Consider the following 22,673-nt stretch of genomic DNA (forward strand, 5'->3'; position numbering starts at 1 on the left):
TACTGTCCCTGCTGTTTAGTAGCACCATAGTTTTCCATTGTATAGATGGGCCATATTTTAAACTAGTCTCTGGATATCTTGGCTGTTTCTGGTCTTTTGTTGCTACAAAATATCTTAGTCACTTTCCCATTGTTGAAACAAAATACTCAACACCCACAATTTAAAGGAGGAGAGGTTTATTTTGGCCCACAGTACTTGAGTGACTGGCTCTAAGGCAGAAACAACATGGTAGAAGGGCTTAGTGGAGGACAACTACTCTCAACCCATGGCAGCCAGGAAGCAGAGAAGGAAGGGAGGACCTGGGGACAAGAATATATTTTTCTAGGTCTCTCCAACCAATTCCCATTTGGCTAACAGCATACTCAGCTACTGCAGCAATCCACTGATCATCCAGTCACCTTCCAAAAGCCCTCTCTCTGCTGGACGTGGTGGTGCACACCTGTAACCTCAGCACTTGGCAAGTTGAGGCCAGCCTGAACTATATAGTGACACCTGCTCTCAAACTACAAAAGCAAAAAAAAGCCATGCCTCTGAACATGTTAGACTTTGGGGGACCATCCTAGACTTAAACCATTCATAAGAAAATGCTACGTAGAACATCTTTCTACATATATTGTTGAGCATTACATGACATATCTTAGTATAGGTGTAGGAGTTGTTTTTAGAAGTAGCATTGAAAGGACATTGTATTAGCTTTACTGTTCTGGTACAAAGTACCTGACTCACAACTTAGATGAGAAGCTTACTCTGGGTTAGAGTTTCAGAGTGTCCAGTCGAAGGGCAGCTTGCTCCAAGGCAGGAACATCACAGAGAAGATAGAGCTATGTGCTCAGGCAAAGGTCGTGGTGAGCGGGAAGCAGAACAGGGGAATAGTGCCTGAGATAGCTACTTACCATTATTATGCTTTATGGTACTTAATATATAACCTTGATCTTTTATTTCTATTTATTTATTTTTTGAGACAGGGTCTCCCTGTGTATTTCAGGCTGACCTTGAACTCACTATGTAGCCCAGGCTGGCCTTAAACTTTGGATGATCCTCCTGCCTCAGCCTTGGCATTTTATATATTTTAGATTTTGAGCAGACGACTTATATACAGGATGAAATTCAAGAATTATGAAAAGGAATCTTCTTTTTTCTTTTATTCTTCTGTTATTCCATACATCTCCATAATGAGAACTCCTTCCTCTTAACAGCTACTTAGTTTCCAGTTATGTGGCACCATGATAATTCTTTGTTGATTGGTGTTTGTATTGTTCATGAAGGCAAAAAAACAAAAAACAAAAAACAAAACAAAAAACCAGGAAGCAATGTTGTAAGATTTCTTTTTACATAGATTATTTCATGTTCTTGGAAAGATATTTGTAAATGAAATAGTTGACGTCAGGATAAGTCCATTTATTCAACATGTGTATTTTGAATTTTAAACAATTCAGTCAAATTACTCATTGTAGCATGATTGTTATACTAAGATGCTTCCACAGAATTATAGTTTCATTTATTTTTATTGCTCTGCAATATTTCTTTATATGGACAACACTCTACTTATTTGTTCTGTTTTCCCTCATGTGTGGTGCTGGGCATCAAACTCAGAGCCTTGTGCATGCTAGGCAATCACTCTTCCTGGAGCTGCACCCAGCCCCTTGGCTATACAGAGTGGATGGTTGGGTTTTAGTCATTGGGAATGATGTTGTTATGAGTATATGACTATTATGTTGAGCCATGTGAAATTGCTGATATTTGATCATTTAAAAATGGAAATTGCTTGTGGCTCAATGGAATGTTTTTATTGTATGTACTTCAATTGGTGGGTCATAAGGTAAGGGTTGTGTTTGGCTTATGTGGGTGATGGCAGAGAGGTCCAGTTTCCACTCCCATCAGTTCACATTGCAGTCCCTCCTTTATACTAGTTGGCCTTGTGAGTCTTTTTTATTTTGACACTTCTAAGGGACTGTGTTGTGGTGTGACATTATGGTTTGGATTTGTGTCTCCCTAGTGACTGATTAATATAAGCACTTTTCTCATGTCCTGTAGTTGTGCAGCTTGGTTGGTTGGTCTGTCCTGTCTTGTCTTGTCTATCTATCTATCTATCTTTGTAGTTCTAGGGATTGAACCTAAGGGCTTCATTCATACTGAGCTACATGTCTAGCCCCTTTTATTTTTACTTTTTTTTTTTTTTTTTCCACTTTCAGACAGGGTCTTCCCAAATCTCTCTCAGTTGCCCAGGCTGGGCTTCCGTGTGCAATTCTCTTGCATCATCCTCCCAGAGTGCTGGAATAACAAGTACATGGCCACCACACTCTACTTAGTTGTCTTTTTTTAAAAAAAGAAACAGGTTAAGTCTCTTGATCATTTTTCTTTTGGATAGTCGGTGTTACTTGAATTATAGTTATTTTAATACATAGTCTCAATTCCCCCCTCTTGTCTCCTCCTTTTTAAATTTAATTTTTGCAATACCATGGCTCAAAACCAGGGCTTCAAATGCTTGAGGTTTTTTTGTTTTCTTTTGTTTTTTGTTTTTTTTTTTGGTACTGGGGATCAAACTTGGGTCCTTGCGCTTGCGCAGCAGGCGGTGAAACCACTGAGCTAAATTCCCTGGTCTCAAATGCTTGTTTTTTTAAATAGTGATATTTTTGTTTGTTTGTTTGTTTGTTTTTTGGGTACCAGAGAACGAACTCAGGTCCTTGCGCTTGCGAGGCAGGCGGTGGAACCACTGAGCTAAATCCCTGGCCCAATAGTGATATTTTTTAGGACGAAGTCCTGCTGTGTAGTTCAGACTGTTCTTGAACTCACTTTGATCCTCTTGTCTTAGGCCCCTGAATGCTGGGATTCCAGGTATATACCACCACATAGGGCAGTTTGGTTTTTAAAGAATGATTGAAGATGTAATTTTGATCAAATTAAATGTTTCTTTTCTGCTATGGTTAATGCTTTTTGTATCTTAAGAAATCCTTCCTTGCCTAAGTCTTGAAGGTATTCCTATATTTTGAAAGTTTCACATTTTCATCTTAAGGTCTGTAATTCATGTAGGTTTATGTGAGAGCTCTTTTTAAGCTAAGGGAGGAATTGGCCCTTTTTTTCCTGCATTATGAGTTGTTATTTTCATAATGTTACGAATTTATGTAACTTTTTTTATCATTATTAAATTTTATATTTTATGTAGATGAATATAGATTATGGATTTTGTGTCTGAGAAAGAACTTCCCCATTGTGGAGTAATGTATTTTTTAATATTTCCCCTGCTTTGTGGTATGTATGTTTCATTTTTCATTTAAGTCTTTGAGTTATCTACAATATATTTCATATTTGAGGTATAGAACCAACTGTTTTTTTCTTTTTATTGAATAACCCATCTTTTCTATAAAGATAAGGAATTTCACAGTCCGCATGTACAGATTTCCTGTGTAATTCAGTTTTCAGGTAGTCATCATTATGCCAGACTCTAAATGTTACCGTGTATATGAAAGATTGACCACTAATCTATTGATGATAAAAACTGACATGAAAAGGCTTATGTGTCTGCTTATAGGCGATGTGAGGCTAAGTCTTTACCAGAGCTTTCTACACGTCCAGTCTCACTCTAGCTTAAGAATAATAGGCCCTAGAATGTGGCTTTGGGTTCTTGGAATGAAGCTGTAGTACATAGGACATAAAGGAAGTATTGATGAACTTGTATTTCCATTATGAAGTCTTTAAAAAGCTATTATGAACATCTTGTATTTTGGCAAAGTTGTGATAGCTATATAATGACAGCAGTGGTGAACCTTTTACAGCTTTCAGTGATATCAAATAGCTGCAGCATGTGTGCCATAGGTTCCCACCATTGCTTTATAAGCTGCAAAATACCCTTTACTGTATCACTTCAATCTAGTTAGCCTGCTTTTGAGGCAGATTTTGGGGTTTTTTGTTTGTTTTTGTTCTTTGGGAGGAAGTGGGTACTGGGGATTGAGCCCAAGGTTGCCTGCATGTTAATCAAGTACTGTACTCTCCTGCTGAGCTACATCCCCAGCCCCTTTTAAAAAAATTATTAGACCAGCCAAGATGGTGCACACCTACATATAATTCCAGCACTCAGGAGGCTGAGGCAGGAGTATTGCCATGAATTGGAGGCCAGCCTGGGCAACATAGTGAGTTCAAGGCCAGCCTAAACTATATAGCCAGACTCTGTCTCAGGAGGGAGAAAAAAAACCCAAAAAGAAAAAAAAAATCCTATTTTAATTTTTGAGACAGGTTGCTAAATTACCTAGGCTAACCTTGAGTTTGACAATCCTGCTTCCGCCTCTTCTGTTGAGTAGCTGGAATTATCAATAAGTACTACCACACCTGGCAAGGCAGGTTTTATTAGATTTTATCTTTATTTCCCTTTGTCTTCTCTTTGCCCACCATTTATCTTTTTTCTGTATGTACTTGATGTTTTAGTGGGTTTATTTGACAGGAAAGCTGGGATATTTGAGGGAGGAGGGCAGTTAAACATAGTTTTGGTTCTGCATTTGAGGGGTAAGTTAGCTATAGTTCTCTTCTGAAGGTGTAGTTAAGGATTTTTATTGGAAAGTTAAATGATAGAGGAGTGTAGAAAACATTTATATATTAAAATATTGAAATCATGGACAGCTTTTCTTATGTAGAACTCTATAAAATTAGCCTTACCTATGTAATGAGTTTCAGAAGTTAAAGTATATAATATACTTTGATAATAATTGATTGTAGGATTGTTTATGCTACATAGTTGAATACATGGTTAGATTGTTCGCTAATGATACAGCTCTTTTAGCAAAATACTTTCTTATAGGCCTCACTTTTCACATTTGTAACAAATTTTAAGATCAACTTACAGCACAAACTCAACCTGTATCACATGAAAGGCAACATGTTGAAAAGACTAGTAATGGTTGAAATGTATAAAGTGCACACTTGGTTTTTATGGCTAAAAAGGGTAATAAAGCTTAAAGTAGTGATTTTTTTGAGAGGCATAGATAGGCTTATTGAGCAGAATTGAAGTACACATTCAGAAGGCAGTGCAGGGGTCTCCTGTGGGGAAGCACTTTAAGTAGTAATTTGTTTTGTTTTGTTTTTTGAGATAAGGTCTCTGCCCTGTAGTTCAGGCTGGCCTTGAACTCACTATGTAGACCAGGCTGGGCTCAAACTTGTGATGGTCCTCCTGCCTCAGCCTCCCGAATGCTGGAATTATAGGCATGTGCCACCACGCCTGGCTAAAGTAGTAATTTTAAACTGGATAAGCCAGGCATGGTGGTGGATGCCTGTAATCCCAGGACTTGGGAGGTTGGGGCAGGAGCATCACTGTGAGTTTGAGGCCATGCAGCTCTCCATAGTGAGTTCAAGGCCAGCCTAAACTACATAGTGAGACCCTGTCTCAAAAACCAAAATTTAAACTGGATAAAAAAGTTTATTTTTTTAAACTCAGAGAATACTTACTGCATAAACAAGGAATAGCCTAAATATTGTGATGTTAAGACAGTGAACTGCTTTGCAGCTATAAAAGTGATGCAGGTTAACAGTTAGTGCTCTAGGTTAATACTTATACCATTATGTGGTTAAGCATACCAAGCACTCACTGAATGTTTCCAGAAGGAATAAGTATTTCCAGTAGTACCTTTGATAACTGGGAAGCAGAGTTAGGGTAGTGGTGCCCTGTTGAACAGACAGGAAGTTGCGACACTTGTGGAAACTGGAGAGCTTCGCCCTCTTGCCTGAGCCCCACAGAGCTATCATGGCCAGAGCAGTTGCAGGACTGCAGACCCAGCTGCACACTTACAAAGACAAGGCTGTTACTCTTCAACTTTGGAGTTAGTCTTGGGTTTGCCCAGAAATCTTTTAAGGTACCAAATAGTAGAGTTGGCTTTTAATTATTAGATTTTCAGTTCCTTAGCATTTGTGCTTCTTACATGTAAGAAAACTATAATTCCTTGCCTTTACCTGGGAAATACCTAAGAGTTAAACAGGAATTTGTTATTCATAAATTAGACATCTCCTAAAGGTAAGTAAATACAAATCTCAGCCAGTCAAGTTATACTTGACCCTCTTGGGTAGCATCGAAGGTTGCACTGTGTGGTAATCCTGTAAAGCATCCATAGGTCTCACTATGTAGACCAGGCTTGCTTCAAATTTTAGATGATCCTCCTGCCTCATTCTCCCATGAGTGCTGGGATTATAGGCGGATGCTACCATGCCTGACTAAAAAGTAATTTTATCATTTTGTATAGAATAAATATTTTGCCACTATTTTTCTAATAAATGCTGAGGAATTAATCCTCATTCCAATTTGAGTTGTATTTCCATCTCATTTGGAAAGGTGAAAAAGTTTCTGAAAATAATATAAGGCAACAAAAATGAATTTCTCAAGTATAAAATGAACTGGCAGTTTAAGATTTACACTGGCTGGTGTGGACACATAGCCACCACAAATTCCTTGAGGTTATGGATTAGAAGAAAGAATGGAAATAGTTAAAAGAAACACAATCCTGCGGACATGTTTCTAGATAGCTTGCATACCTATGGGAAGCTCTATCCCACATACATACAGATACTGCTGGAAGACTTCCATTGCTTGTGTTCAACTGGCTTTTAAGTTCTGTTAAATAATTTTTGACTTAAGCATCTTTATTTGAAAAGTCCATAATTCCCACAAGGAGGTTTGGCTGAGTCAAGTATCTGTCCTTCTGGATTGATTCAGTTGCTTAGCATTGCTGAAAACTCTGTGAGGAGTTTAGGGTGACAATTGTAAGCAGCTTTGATACCTTGAGGACATCAGAGCTGTGTATAGTGAAAAGACAGGAGGGGAGATGTCTGGTATATAAATGTTAATTTCTCCACAATTTAAAATCATTGCATTTATTTCAAGATTAACTGTACACTATCAGCCACATATCTTTACTTGTTGACTTGTATGTTGATGCCACTCATGTCTTTATCCTTTGACTTACTATTTTTATAGATAAAGTGGAGAATTTTAGTGAAGAACATGAAAAAAATAGTCACCATTTACACAAAAATGCTGACGACAGTACTAAGAAATCCAATGCAGAAACCACAGTGGCTTCTGGATACAGAGCGGATGAAATCAAGGAAACAAATGATACTTGGAACTCCCAGTTTGGGAAACGGTCAGAGTCCCCATCTGAAATATCTCCACTCAAGGGATCTGTGAGAACTGGTTTGTATGAGTGGGATAATGATTTTGAAGATATCAGGTCAGAAGATATTTTAGGTTTGGATAACGATCCTCTTTTGGAGATGAAGGATGAGGATTTAAAAACTCGATTGGAAAATCTAGATGAAGCCATTGAGGAAGACATGGTTCAAAGTGTTCTTAGGCCAAGCAACTGTAGGACGTACTGTAGGGCCAACAAGGCAAAAGCCTCCCAAGGAGCATCCAGTTTTGATAAGCTAATGGACGGCACCAATCAGGCTTTAGCCAAAGCAAACAGTGAGTCGAGTAAAGATGGCCTGAATCAGGCAAAGAAGGGCAGTGCCGGCTGCGGGACCAGTCTTAGAGGGACAGTTGGCCGGACTAGAGATTATACTGTGTTACATCCATCTTGCTTGTCAGTCTGTAATGTCACCATCCAGGACACCATGGAGCGAAGCATGGACGAGTTCACTGCATCCACTCCTGCAGACCTGGGAGAAGCTGGTCGCCTCAGAAAAAAGGCCGATATCGCAACTTCTAAGACCACTACTAGATTCCGGCCTAGTAATGTTAAATCCAAAAAGGATGTTAAACTTGAATTTTTTGGTTTTGAAGATCATGATGAGACAGGAGGCGATGAAGGAGGCTCTGGAAGTTCTAATTACAAAATTAAGTATTTTGGTTTTGATGATCTCAGTGAAAGTGAAGATGATGATGATGATGACTGTCAAGTGGAAAGAAAGGCCAACAAAAAACGAACTAAAACAGCTCCATCACCCTCCTTGCAGCCTCCTCCAGAAAGCAATGATAATTCCCAGGACAGTCAGTCTAGTGCTAGTAACACAGGTAAGATTTTCAGATGTGCATACATACTCAGAAAATGTGGTTTTCTGGCTTAAATCAGCATCTGCTTAGTTTAATACTCAGTTTTACTTTTTATATTTATTTTTAATAGAATTATGTGTTAAAAGTTACCTTACCCAAAGGCACAGCATTAAAAATTTTTTTTTTGGTACTGGTACTGAGGATCAAACTCAGGTCCTTGCCACTTACAAGGCACGCATGGTGCCACTGAGCTAAATCCCTGGCCCCACAGCATTTAAAATATTAATGATCAGGTCTCGAGTGCTTTTTTTTTTTTTTTTTTTTTTTTTGTACTGAGGATCAAACTCAGGACCTTGTGCTTGTAAGGCAGGTGTTGGAATCACTGAGCTAAATCCCTGGCTAGGTCTGAAGTTTTGAAGAACCTGTGTGTATGGGGTGACAATACCAAACATCTTAGTGTTTCAGCTTTGAAAAACCATGTGTAGTGGAGACATAAGGGTAGGTTTTGGACATTTACAATTGTACTGATAACAGATGGTTCTAATGAGAGTAAAATTAATTAAAAACTTTTGTAGTTGGCTCAGAAGTAATGAACATTTAAAACATTCTCAAACTCTCCTAAGCTGGTTTAATAAAATTGAAAAACGTAGGTTAAGTATTCTCTCTTAACAGTGAAGATTTAATTTGTCTCTGAAGGTCACAGGCTTAGTGATGAGGTCCTCTAGTTCAGTCTCTACTGTAAGAGACAAACAGGTTAGATCTGCTGTAATTAAATCATTCACTGACGGGCTTTGTGAAGTGGGTTGACTGTTGGGTGAAAAAGAAGTAGTAAACACTGGGATTCGGGGACTCTTAGCTAAAAATGGTTTTTCTGGATTGGTTTAATGTTAAATAAAGATTTTGTCCTGTTAGGGTTGTAGGAGAGGTGTCATCATGGTGAATTAAGAGTTCTAATATTCCTGAATATATGTATTTTCTCCTAGAGTCCGTTGTACTTGACACTATCTACCGTTGTGCTTTGTCTGGGCTGACAATAGTTTTTCTGGCTAGATTAGGTTGTTTTTTTGTTTTTTGTTTTTTAATTGGTGCTGGGGATTGAACTCAGGGCCTTGTGCACGTGCAGCACGTGCAGTGCCACGGAGCTATACTCCTAACCCCAGATAGGATTCACTCTTAGCTCTAAAGATGGGATTACCGAGAAGCAGCCCCTACAGGCCCACTCCTTGATGCAAAATTAAGTAAACGAATGACCAAACAAAGCCAATAGAGAGTATTGGCAGAATTTACCCTCTGTTGTCTTGGATCCCTTGTGCAGAACCGAAGCTTGCAGTGGCCTTTCTGGACAGATGCTTGTGCTCTGTTACATAATCTGTACAGTGCCTGAGCTCCTGACCTGCCGCAGTTACTTTGCTCAAACTTAGCACTAGCCTGAATCACTCACAGGTTAGCCTCATCTTCAGTTAAAATCTGTCACTGAGATTTACACTGTGGGGTAATAAAACTTCTTATGCTTTGAAATGTGAAATTAGGGCTGGGAGTGAAGCTCATTGTGAGGTCCAGGGTTGGACTCCCAGCACTGGGGAAAAAATAAAATTAGACCTACAGAAATCTGACATTGACACTGAGTGACGTGAAAATTTGAGATCATTTTGTTTGCTGTATCACAGTTGGAAATTTGAATCTTTATTATGTATAAAACAGTAAACATTTTAAAGAGTTGAATAAAGAAAAGTCTTCCTGTTTTTGTTTTGTTTAGGTTAGAAAAAATATAACCATTTGGGAAGTACTCTGATTGTTTAGTAGTTTTGTGTGAAGACCTACAAATCATTGAACTATGCTGTACTAGATTTCTTTTCTTTGTTGTTTTTGGTACCGGGGATTGAACGCGGGACCTTGCATTTGCGAGGCAGGCGGCAGAACCACTGAGCTAAATCCCTGGCCCCTGTACTAGATTGCTTTATATCTTTTGCCAACTAAAGCTGTCGTTTGGGTTTTTAAGTGTGGCTTTTGTATACATAAGCAGGCATTCTTTGGAAGCTAGCAAGATTTAATGGACTTAAAATCTATAAAAATGTTAAAGGTAGACATCACTTGATGTGTTCTGTGTACACTGTACCATACCAGTGTTAGTATCCATAGGTGTCCATAGTTACATCACTTATGAAGGTCACAATTTATTTAGGAAGATACTTGACTTTGCCATTAACACAAAGTATGACTGAAGCACACACACAACCAGGTTTGTGAAGCAAGGAGTGAAAAGAGTGGGAGTGGTGCTTTTATTCCTTTCTTCTTTCCATTCTGTGTATGCCAGGGCGGGGAAGCTTCATAGGTTGTCTGGTAAATGATTTGAAATACTGGAAAGCTAGCTAGTTTTGATTACTGTTTCAGAAAACTTGGATTTTGCAGAGGACTTGCCTGGTGTGCCTGAAAGTGTGAAGAAGCCCATAAGTAAACAAGGAGATAAATCAAAGGAAAATACCAGAAAGATTTTTAGTGGCCCTAAACGGGTAAGTAAAACACTATCTGTGGTTTTGATTATTCTCTTATAATTGAGAGGCCAACTCTTACTTTTTGACAGTGTCAACCATCGTAAAAAAATGTCTTTCAGAGAACATAAGTAAGCCATTTTTAAAATGGATTGTAACCAGTTTTTAAAGTGTGATGTAAAAGATACATATAACAATACTTATCACTTAACCATTTTCAAATGTACAATTCAGTGGTATTAAATACGCTCACAATGTTATGTAATCACCCCTATTATCAGTACCTAAAACTTTTTCATTTTCCCCAACAAAAATTCTGTACCCATTAAACAATTATACCCCTTTGCACCTCACCCCACTCCTAGTAAACACCGTTGTGCTTTCTAAATACCTCATATAAATGGAGTCACATTTGTCCTTCTGGATCTGGCTAATTTCATGAAGCATGTTTCTAAGGTCCATGCATGTTACAGTATATTTCCAAATTTCATTTCTTTTTATTACTGAATAACGTTCCTGCCTTAGTTACTTTCCTCGTTGCTGAGACAAAATACCTGATACTCAAAGTTAAAGGAGAAAAGGTTTATTTAGCTCACCGTTTGTAGAGGTTTCAGTCCATAATTGACTGGCTTCAAGGCAGGGAGGCATGGCAGAGAAGCATCACAGTGGGGAAACAGTTCCTGGTGGACAGAAGGTACCAGAGTAACAAGGGATGACCACAGCTCTTTCTATCCTTTATATCTTTTCCAGGCTACTTAGGGTGGGTAGCCCTCACACCCTTAATCCTAGTGCCCGTGATCTTAGCATTGCTCCAGGAATTAATCCCAGTGTCACACACTCGTAATCCAACCACCTCTGAAAAAGTTCCACCTATGACCACATGAGACTTTGGGGGACATCTAGACACAAGTCATAACAGCTCCATTCTGTGTATGTCTCTCACAGACACACACACATGCTTCCCACATTATGTTGATCTATTTTTTTTGTTGAGGGACACTTTGTTTTCACTTATTAGTTGGTGTGACTAATGCTGCTATGAAAGTTGCTATCCAGTTGCTATTACAGATGCTCAACAAAGGAGTTACATCCTGGTAAACCCATTGTAAGGTGAAAATATAACGAAATTGAAAATGGACTTAATGTACTAACCCTGTTGAACATTGAACCTAGCCTCAAGGCACCTATGCAGTATTGGCTGTTTCCCCAGTGGTCACATGGCTGGCTGGGAGCTCTGGTTCCCTGCTGCTACCCAGCCTCACAAGACAGCATTGTACCACATATTGCTAGCCCAGGAAAAGAATTAAACTAATTCTAGGTACAGTTTCTTCTGAATCCCTGATGTTTTCATATCATTCTAAATTTGAAGAATTGTAAGTCAGGGATGGCTGACTGTCTGTCTCTCTGGATAGATATATACCTGGGACTAGAATTTGCTGGGTCATATGATAAGTCTGACTGTTTTGCACAGTGGCTCTACCACTTCATATTTCTATCAGAAATGGTGTGTGTGCTTGTTCATCTGATTTCTCCGTATCTTTGTCAGCGCTTATTAGTTGATTATAACTACCTTCATGGGTGTGAAATAATATCTCAGTATGGTTGCTACTCATTTTCCTAATGACTGCAGATGTTGGACATATTTTCATGTGTTTAGAGCTCATGTGTGGGGTTTTTTGTTTTGTCTTTTTGAGACAGGGTCTTGCTATGTGTAGTTCAGGCTGGTCTTGAAGTTGTGGCAGTCCTCCTCCCTCAGCCTCTCAAGTGCTGGGATCACAGGTGTGAGCCACCACATCTCTGTTGCATTTGTCTTTTGGGAACTGTCAGTTTAAGTCCTTTATCCAGTTTTTTTGTTTGTTTGTTTGTTTGTTTTGGTACGGGGGATTGAACTCGGATTGAACTCGGGTCCTTGCGCTTGCGCAGCAGGCAGCGAAACCACTGAGCTAAATCCCTTGCCCCCAATTTTTTTTTTGATGTAAACTTAAAAAAAAAAAAATTTGATGAAGTCCAGTTTGTTCTTTTGTTAGCTGTGCTTTTGGTGTCAGACCCAAGAAATCATTATCCAATTCAGTGTCATGTAGCTTTTTCTCTTTTTGTCTAAAAGTTTTAGTTTTAGGTTTAATTTGTTAATACATTTTGAACTAATTTTCCATGTATGGTATAAGGTTAGGGTACAGTTTTATTTTTATGCATTATATAAGTCATTTCATTATGGTCCAGTATAGGTATTGCTTGACGTCACCTTTTTTTTTCTTTTTTTTTTTTTTGGTACCGGGGATCGAACTTGGATCCTTGTGCTTGCGAAGCAGGTGACGGAACCACTGAGCTAATATCTTTACTTAAAAAGCTTACTAAATAGTTTTGATGTTGAAAGTTGCAGTTAGAAATTGTCAGCAACCAGCCAGGTGTGCTGGCATACCCCTGTAATCCCAGCACTTGGGAGGCTGATGCAGGAGGATCACTGCAAGTTCGAGGCCAGCCTTCCTGCGTAGTGAGTTCAGGGCAGCCTGCACTACAAAGTGAGACATTGTCTCAAAAAAACCCACTCAAAATTGTCAGTACCTTTTGTTCTTGTAGGTTGAATTGCTTTTAGACTATTAAAGTATGAGTGCTTCTAATTTTTATGGGGTTCTTTTGAGGGGAGAAAGTTGGTTTTTTTGAGACAAGAGTCTTGTGTATAGCTCAGGCTGGCCTTGAACTATAGTGAGCCTCCTGCCTCACCCTCCCTAGTATTGGGATTTATAGGCATGCACTGCTATACCCAGCCTTGGCCTTCTTTTACCTAAGTAAAAGCCCATGGGCTATTTTCAGAGCAAATGTGTTTATAATTTACTTAAAATAATAAGCCTATTCCATATTTATATAGATTTTTGTGATAATTGTTTTCAAACCAAAAATTGAGAAAATATAGCATTCTTTTTTTTTTTTTTTTGGTCCCAGTGATCAAACTCAGGACCTCACGCTTGCCCGGTAGGCACTGTGCCGCTGAGCTACATCCCCGGCCAGAAAATACAGCATTCTTGTACCTTTATTTTTGCATATTTCTTTAAAGGCTGACTTAAAAGGCAGCTATATTTCCATATCCTTCTCTACATTCAGTGTGTCTTATTTGCTGTATTGGTTGAAATGAAGACAATTCAACCTAACACCTGTATTTTAGATAGCCTTGTGGCTCTGGAAATTCTTCGATGCTATGCCAAAACTTATGTGGGAGTTGCTTCAAGATTAATTGCAACTTGGAATCTAAAACCACATCAGCGAGCCTTTCATGCCGTTAAAATCTGTGAATGAATGGGTCTTTACCGGTTGCTTTGTATTGTATACATTGGTCATTTGGAAAATATTGATTTCCTTGAGTTATGCAAATCTTTCAAATTTCCTTATACAGTATCAAAAATTCACAGTAATAGCATTGCCAAAGTCATCTGAAAAATGTTTAAGTACTGGGAAGTGGTTACATTCACTGGCATAGATGCTTGTTCTCCAAAATTTTACCTTGTGCCAGAAAGTTCAAGTTTTCCCTTTTTTTGTTTTTGTTACTGGGGATCGAACTCAGGTCTTTGCGCTTTCAGGGCAGGTGGCGGAACCACTGAACTAAATCCCTGGCCCCTCAAGTTTTCTCTTGAGCACCAAATACTTTAAGCTATGGTCTCATGTTATTCCTTTCAAGAAAATGTCTGCCAGATGCCCAGGTCTGAATAAGTGCAGTCAGTCCTTCTAATGACATTTAGGAAAATGCTTTTGACTTTTAGACACCCTGAAAGAGTTTCATGGGTATACAGGGGACTGTTCTTTGAGAACTGCTAGTTTATAGCATTCTACTTTATTCTCTCTGCTCCCAACTTTTTATAGGGAAAAGTTCAAATATACAGAAAAATGTGAAAGAGCGTTATAATGGACACCCACGTTTCTCTGCCTAAACTGATGTCCAGTTAACATTTTGCCATAATTGCCCACACATTACCCCTACCCTCTCCCTCTTCTTTTAATAGGTACTTACATATATTTAGGTATGTGTGCTGTCTCATTTGAAAGTACTAGAAGCATGTATTTCCTAAGGGAAAAAAAACCAATCTCATACCTAACTGTGTTTGTGTGGTTACAGTACTTAAAAGAAAACTAATAGCGATTTTTTTTTTTTTGGTACCGGGGTTCAAACTCAAGACCTTGTGCTTGGGAGTGAGTCAGGTTGCCACTGAATAGCAATTCTTTTGATGATCTGATGCTATTTCATATTCAGTTTTTCTAGCTGTCTTCAAAATGCCTTTTAGCGTGTTTTATTCCAAACCATAATCATTTGGTTGTTTGGTCTCTTTTAGTCTCAAACAGTTCCCTCATTAAAAAAAAAAAAGAGATCCTTCTAGGCAAGGTGATACATGCTTGTAATCCCAGCACTAAGGCTAAGGTAAAAGGATCAAAAGTTCAAGCCCACCAATTCAGTGAAACTGTCTCAATAAAAAAGGGGGTGGGGATGTAGTTCATGGTGAAGGGGCTGGGCTCAATCCCCAGGACCACATCAAAAACAAAAACATTCCCGCCCGCTGCTCAAGTCCAAGGACCCAAGTTCAATCCCTGGTACCAAAACAAAAACACACACACACACAAAAAAATCCCCAAGACACCGATTGTTTTTTGAGAGCCCAAAACATTAGTCTTACAGAACTTTCACACAGAAATTTACCTGAGTGTTTGCTCATGGTGTCAGTAAACTTGGTTTTTGTTTGTTTGTTTGTTTTTTGGTACCAGGGGCCCTAGCGCTTTCAAGGCAGGCAGCAGAACCACTGAGCTAAATCCCCGGCCGAGTAAACTTGTTTTTCCACAGTATTCTGAAGTGGTGCCATTTGGGCTCAGGATGTAGCTCGGTGGTAGAGCATTTATTTATTTGCCGGCCCTGGGTTCCATCCTCAGCACCACAAAAATAAAGTAGCACCATAGGACCCTGAAAGTTAAGTCTAGAAGCTTGATTAGATTCAGTTTCAACTCTTTTTGGGCACAGATACTTCAGTGGTGATATTGTGTGTGTTTATGTTAGAAGCTGTGTAATTCCTGTTTTTCCACTCTTAATATTGTTTGGCCACCCAGTTAAGGTTGCGATCTGTACTGTGTTCGTGATAATTTCCTTTTCTAATTTAATTAGTAAGCCAACCTCTGGGGGCACTGTATGAATATCTTATTTCCCTTTATTGCCTTACCCATTGTTTCACTGTTGGGGTTGAGGTTTGCATACATCATTGGTTACACTGAATGGTAACAAATGAATTTTCTAATTGTTATTCTCTCTACATTTAGTAGCTCGAATTGTGTGAAGATTCCCCTACACCCCCATCCATGGACTCAATATTGTACTTGTTGTATAATGTTTTTGCTTACTGACATTATGATAAGTGAAATAAGCTAGAACAGAGAATATTACTCAGTGATCTGTCTTGTATGTCAACTCTTTAAAGAAATAAAATATATAGAAATATTAGTGGTTACCAGGGATTGATAGGGGAGGAAATGGAGAGAAGTTGGTCAAAAAGTCCAATTATGTAGAATTAATAAGTCTAGAGATCTAATTACAGAAGGTAGAGAAATATAGTTAATATTACTATAATTTGTATTGAAAATTCGCCAAGAATAGATTTTGAGTGCTCTTGCCACACATAGAAAAGGTACCTGTGGAAGGAATGGATTTGCTAATTTGTTTACTTGTGGATATATGGTGACCGTGTATATCAAAACATTTACTGCCACAATATGGGCAATAAAAATAATTTATATGTATTAAATGTAGTCTTTTGGTGGCCGGGGATTTAGCTTAGTGGTTCCACCGCCTGCCTTGAAAGCACAAGGTCCCAAGTTTTATCCCCGGTACCAAAAAAAAAAAAAGAAATGTTGAAGTTGTGTTCAGTTTGACCTGTGAGTACCTGTCTCTTAGATCCTTTGGTTACAACTATTTTTGAGTACTTTCCCTGTTGCTTTCCCGTGAAATGAATTGGGCTCCTCTTGCACTTGACCTATTTTCATCATAGACCACCTGCTTTTCTGAGGACCCTTGGTTCTATGTGGACCAATGTCAGTATTACTATGAAAAATATACTGAGTAAAATCAAGATTTCTTTGCCTTTTTTTTTTTGATTCTTAGATTATATTTCATTCAGGGTGGCTAGGTATAGTAATGCATTCAGGAATTTTTTTTTTTAGACAGAGTCTTACTATGTATCCCTTGCAGTGATCCTCTTGCCTCAGCCTCCTGAGTGCTGGAGTTAAAGATGTGTGCCACCATGCCCAGCTCAGGATTTCTTGAAATAATTTTTATTTTGTATACTTATATTCAGTATTCAGTTGAGGTCATTTGTACCTATTTGTGTTTAGTTGCTTTTGGTTTTTGTTTTCATTTTTTGTGGTGATGAGGGAGAAGCAGCCCAGGGCCTCACACATGCTGGCAAGCGCTGTGCCACTGAACTACTTCCCATGCATGTGTTTTTGCTGTACTGGGGATTGAACCTAGGGCCTTCTTACTGAGCTAATTCCCCCACCTTTGTTTTTAAATTTTGAGATAGGGTCTTGCTAAATCATTAAGTTGCCCAGGCTGGGCTCAAATTTGTGATCCTCTTTCCTCAGCTTCCCACAGTGCTGGGATTGCAGGCTCCACCACCATGCTCACCCTGTGCTCAGTTTTCTACTTAGTTTTAAACTTAATATTGGAATAATGTCTTTGCTGCTAACACTGCTTAGAAGGCAGCAGTGTACGTCTATCTGACCTGATTTTGAAGGGATCTGTCTGGCCTAAAGTAAATCAGGTCAGCAGCAGACCTATTTACTGTTGGTAGACGAAATGTGATAGTGTCAAAGGAAAATTGAGAAAATTATTGCTTTAAAACTAAGCAGTGGTGGGCCAGGGATTTAGCTCAGTGGCACTGTGCCTGCCTTGCAAGTGCAAGGTCCTGGGATTGAATTCATTTGAAAGATGTATCCGAAAAACCCTGTCTTTAACACAGCAGTCCTAATGTTTTATTCCCTGAAGAGGCTTAAGTAAATGTCTCAGGTTTGTTTTATATATGAGAAATTAGGTTTCACACAAAGCTCGATTTGCCAAGGAATTTTTATGTGGATGTTCCCCAAATCCCCATGGAACAGGTGGGCTGGATGGGTGGGTACAGGACAGTTCTCAGTCAGCCCAGTCCCTGTCACAGTAGAAATACTCTCATGGGACTGATGGGACTGATGCGACTGGGAGCATCTGGGTTTTCTGGAATTGGATCTCCAGTCAGATTGAAGGCACCAGGAACCTCATTTCCAAGTGTAGAGAGATAATCTGTGGCTTGTATTGGCAAGAGTTTCCCCCTTCCTATTAGGACTTCTCAGCCTGAGCATGATTGACAATTTGTACTGAATAATTCTTGGTTTTGGAGGATCGTCTTGGATACTGGGTAGATACTCAGTAGCATTGCTGGCCTCTGGCCACTAGATGCCTGGAATGCCCCTTTTTTCCCTGTTGTTATAACTAAAAATGTCACCAGGCATTGCCAAATGTCCCCTGGGGAATGAAATGTACCCCCTCCCTTTTATGTGTATATGAATTAAGAGTAAATTTATACATGGTGTCCATCAAACCTTTCTTAGTTTGTACTTTTTAAAAACAAGAGCATTCTCTATTGCTACAGAATACCCGTGAGAACCAGGAAGTTAACACTCCTGTGATAATGTAGTCTAAACTTCAGGTCCCATTTAAGTTTCACCTCTTGTCCCCATAACGTCCTTTATAGCAAACAGATAAACAACTGCTAAACAAAGGGCTCATGATCCAATCCAGAACCACAAGACTCCTTCTGTCCACTGCAGTATCTGTGTTTCCTCCTTTTTTCATAGTGTTGACATCCTTGAAGATTCAGTAAGATCGGCTGTTTTGTACTTTCAACTTGTGTTGTTCTGGTGCTTCCTTGTGGTTAGATTTGGGTGACATGTTTTTGGTGGGAACTCCAAGCAGAGATGCTTGTCCCACTGCCTTGGATCAGTTAGAGCACAGTGTCACTCTGTGCCTGTGCTGTTGATGTTAACCAAGCGGCTGAGTAAAGTGAGGTCTGGAGCAAGTTCCTTGACTGTCCTCACCAGGCTTCACCATCTGGTTTACCAGTGCATCTCAATCAGTTTTTGCTATGATGGCTGCTATGTGGAAATTCCTAACTGTATTTGGCATTTTGGGGGGGGGGGGAGGGTTTTTGTTTGTTTGTTTTTGGGGTTTTCTTTGGTGTTTTGTTTTTTTTTAAGACAAGGTCTCACTGTGTAGTTCAGGCTGGGCTTGAACTCGCTGTGTAGCCCAGCTTGACCTTGAATTCAGAGATCCTCCTGTCTCAGCCTCTAGGTGCTAGGATTACAGGCGTGTGCCACCACTAGTGGCCCTAACTTGTTTCTTTTAAGTGATAGTTATTTTGAAACAGATCTTTTTAGATCCTTTCAGCCTAGCTTTTGACATCATTTCCTCACTGACACCCTAAGATGTTCAGGTGCAGCCTGTACTTCCCCAGCTCTGGAATTCATTTCTTCCAGGCTTATTGTTTTGATTTAGAGGAGAATAGTCTTTAGCAATGAAGAACTCATCCCTAGGTATGATTATTTCATCAGAGGTGCCATTGCTTCTAAGCCCTCTTTGAGTAGACAGAGCTTGGAAAATGTAAACATACACATATACTTGCCATATACCTATTTCCCAGTCATTCTGTTATATTTAGAGCTGTGAATTCAGATCGATACATCCAGTTCTGGTCCAACATTGCGGTTCATTCTAGCCTTATACTTTTCCATAGTTTACTTCTCTTTGCCACCTATAAGAGATCTGGTTCTCATTATCCTCAGCATGTTTACTTATTTGCCCAGTTTTTGTGTAGATAACTAATTTCCCCTCCCATTCGCTTTCTTCCCCCCTCTCACTCCTTCTTCCTCCCTGCCCTGTGCTCCTCTCCTCCCCATCTCTTCTCTCTGCCTTACTCGGGGTTGAACCTAGGGCCTTCACAATGAGCTATGTCACTCAGCCATTTTTTTTGTCCTTAAATTCTTTTATTGGTACATTTTAGGTATACAGTATGTTTGCATTTATCATTGAGTGCTTGTACCTGTACATGATGTATCTTGGTTCTTACTTTTTTCCCCATTACCTGTGTGCCCTGCACCCCCCCCTTCCCTATTTACATAGACTTTGTTTCCATATTTTTTTTCTCATAATTTTTCCTTCCCCTTCTTTCCTTTCCCCTTCCCCTCCCATCACCCCTACCCCTTTGGACGTTTTCTTCCTATTTCAAATTATCGATTATTCATTTTAATCATTTTAATTCTTTTTTTTTTTTTTTTTTTTGGTGTTAGGGATCGAGCTCGTGTCCTTGTGCTTGTGCAGCAGGTGACAAAACCGCTAAATCCCCGGCCCAGTCATTTTAATTCTTAATTACACTTTCAGTTTCTCACACTAGAGAAACTATTTGGTATTTACATGTGTGTCCTATTTATTTCACTTAAGAGTATGGCCTCAATATGCATCCATTTAGCTATAAATGTCTCTAGTTTCTCGTTCTTTATGGCTGAGTAGTACTCCATTTTATAGAAAAACCACATCTTCATCAAGTCTCCAGTTGATGGGCACTTGGGCTGTTTCCAACTTTTAGCTATTACAAACTGTGCTGCTATAAACATGGGTGCACATATATCGCTGTGGTATGATTCTTTCAATTCTTTTGGGAAGATCCCCAGCAGGGAAATAGCTGGGTCAAATAGGACCTGTAGTCCTAGTTTTTGAGGTATCTCCATACTGATTTCCACAGTGGTTCCACCAGTCTGCACTCCCACCAACAATGGAGAAGGGTTCCTTTCTCCCCACACCCCCGCCAGCATTTGTTATTGGTTGATTTCTTGATAGCAGCCATTCTTTGTGGGGTGAGGTGGAATCTCAGTTTTGTTCTCATCTTCATCTCGTGAATGACCAGTGATGTTGAACATTTTTTCATATGTTTATTTGCTGCTTTTATTTGTTTGTCTGAGAAATGTCTGTTCATTTCAGATGTCCATTTTTGAATCGGGTCTTTATATTTGGGGGGGGGGGTCCTGATTTTTTTGAGATCTTTATATATTCTAGATAGTAGACCTTTGTCTGAGGAACAGCTGGTAAAATTTTTTTCCCACATTGTAGGTTGTCTCTTAGCTCTGTTGGTGGTTTCTCTTGCATTGCAGAAGCTTTTTAATAAGATGAGATCCCAGTTGTTGATTCTTTGTGCAAGTTCCCGTGCTACTGAGGATTTGTTCATAAAGTCATCTCCTATGCCAGCTTCTTCAAGAGTTCTACCTAACTTATCTTCCAGCAAGTTTACTGTTTCTGTTTTAATATTTAGATCTTTATTCCACATCAATTTTAGTTTAGTGCTTGGTGAAAGATAGGGGTCTAGCTTTAATCTTTGGCAGGTTGAAATCCAATTTTTCCAACACCATTTATTGACGAGGCTATCTTTCCTCCAGTGAGGATGGTTGGGTCCTTTGTCAAAGATGAGGTAGCTGAGTATGTCTGGAGTTGTTTCTGTATCTTCTAATTTATTCCACTGGTCCTTGGGTCTGTTTCTTTGCCAGGACCATGCTGTTTTTATCACAGTAGCTTTGTAGTACAGTTTCAGGTTGGGGATTATGATGCCCCTGTCATGTCTCTGTCGCCTAGAATTGCTTTTGCTATTCTAGGTCTCTTCTGGTTCCAAATGAATTTTTGGATTGTTTTCTCTAGTTCTGTGAAATATACTGTTGGGATTTCTATCAGAATTGCATTGAATCTATATAGCAGTGTTGGAAGTATGGCCATTTTCACTGTGTTGGTTCTTCCTACCCAGGAGCAAGAGATGTCTTTCCATTTTCTTATATCTTCTTTGATCTATTTTTTCAAAGTGTTGTAGTTTTCAGTGTAGAGGTCTTTTACTTCGTTTATTAGATTGATGCCTAGATATTTCATTTTTTGGATGCTATTTGAAAGGAATTGTTTCCCCAATTTCTCTCTCAGTCTGTTATTTGTGTACAAGAAGGCTATTGATTTTTGAGTGTTGACCTTGTATCCAGCTACTCTACTGAATCTGTCAATTAAGTCTAGAAGTCTTTTGGCAGAGTTTTTTTCATCTTCTATGTAGAGTATCGTATCGTCAGCAAATAATGACTGTTTGACTTCTTCCTTTCTTATCTTTATTCCTTTTATTTCTTTCTCTTGTCTCATAGCTGTAGCTGATGTTTCCAGAGGTATATTGAACAGGAGTGGTGATAGTGGACATCCTTGTCTTGTTCCTGATTTTAGTGTGAAGGCTTTCAGTTTTTGACCATTTGGTATGATGTTGGCTGTTGGTTTTTCATCGATAGCCTTAATCAGGTTGAGATAAATTGTATTCCAACTTTCTGTAGGGTTTTTATCATGAATGGGTGTTGGATTTTGTCGAATGCCTTTTCTGCATCTATTGAGATGATCATATGGTTTTTGTCCTTGACTGTTAATATAATGTACTCAGCCATTTTTTATTTTGACACAGTCTGGCTAAGTTGCTAAGGTGCTGAGGCTGGGCTTGAATTTTGTGATCCTCCCTCTCCAGCCTCCCAGAATACTGGGATTATAGACATGCACCACCACACCGAGCTGTAACCAGTTTCTTTCTTTCTTTCTTTTTTTTAGTACTGGGGATTGAACTCAGGACCTTTCGCTTGTGAGGCAGGCGGCAGAACCACTGAGCTAAAGCCCCAGCCCAATTACTGCGGCTGCCTTGTAACCAGTTTCTTGACAGGATAGGTCATCTCCTCACCTTGATGACTTAAAAATCCCCCTTTCTTCTCCCACCTTCTGATGTTGGAGCAGTAGCTTCTTACACGTCATCTATTAGAATTTTCCCACCTCACCAGGAATTTAGAGAATGGTTATTTTATATTAGGGTTGCAGCTGGTTGGGAGGATACATCCAACAGGAAGATTAGGAGAGTGGAGAAAACTGCCTAAGAGCAGTTGAAATAATGACTAAGAAGTTGTCCTTGCTAGTAGGAAGGAAGAGAAGATGGAGGGGTTAGTTTGGAACTTACCTGGATTGAAGTATCTGGTTTCTGGGTACAGTTTTCGTGATCATTTGGCAGTTGTCCTTTGTCTGTGAAGTGTGCTGTTTCTGGCTACTGTTTCCCTGTACCCCGTTATTTGTAGCTATCATGTATGTAGGGCTGTACTTAGGCCATTTCTTC

The 22,673-nt window shown here is 39.3% G+C and overlaps 1 protein-coding gene across 5 annotated transcripts in view; it reads left to right on the plus strand.

Annotated features, from left to right (window-relative positions):
- The window catches only part of Wapl (WAPL cohesin release factor), a 78,637-nt gene that overhangs the window by 20,452 nt on the left and 35,512 nt on the right, over positions 1 to 22,673 (plus strand). For all 5 annotated transcript variants that reach the window (XM_087201125.1, XM_087201124.1, XM_087201122.1 and 2 more), the window contains 2 exons: positions 6,953 to 7,993; positions 10,364 to 10,482. In XM_087201125.1, coding sequence (XP_087057251.1) covers positions 6,953 to 7,993; positions 10,364 to 10,482 — 1,160 coding nt within the window. The remainder of the gene's footprint in view (positions 1 to 6,952; positions 7,994 to 10,363; positions 10,483 to 22,673) is intronic.

The sequence above is a fragment of the Heterocephalus glaber genome, unplaced genomic scaffold, assembly GCF_053883595.1.
Source record: "Heterocephalus glaber isolate CG9 unplaced genomic scaffold, H.glaber_assembly_v1.0 deba00001755, whole genome shotgun sequence".
Lineage (NCBI taxonomy): Eukaryota > Metazoa > Chordata > Mammalia > Rodentia > Bathyergidae > Heterocephalus > Heterocephalus glaber.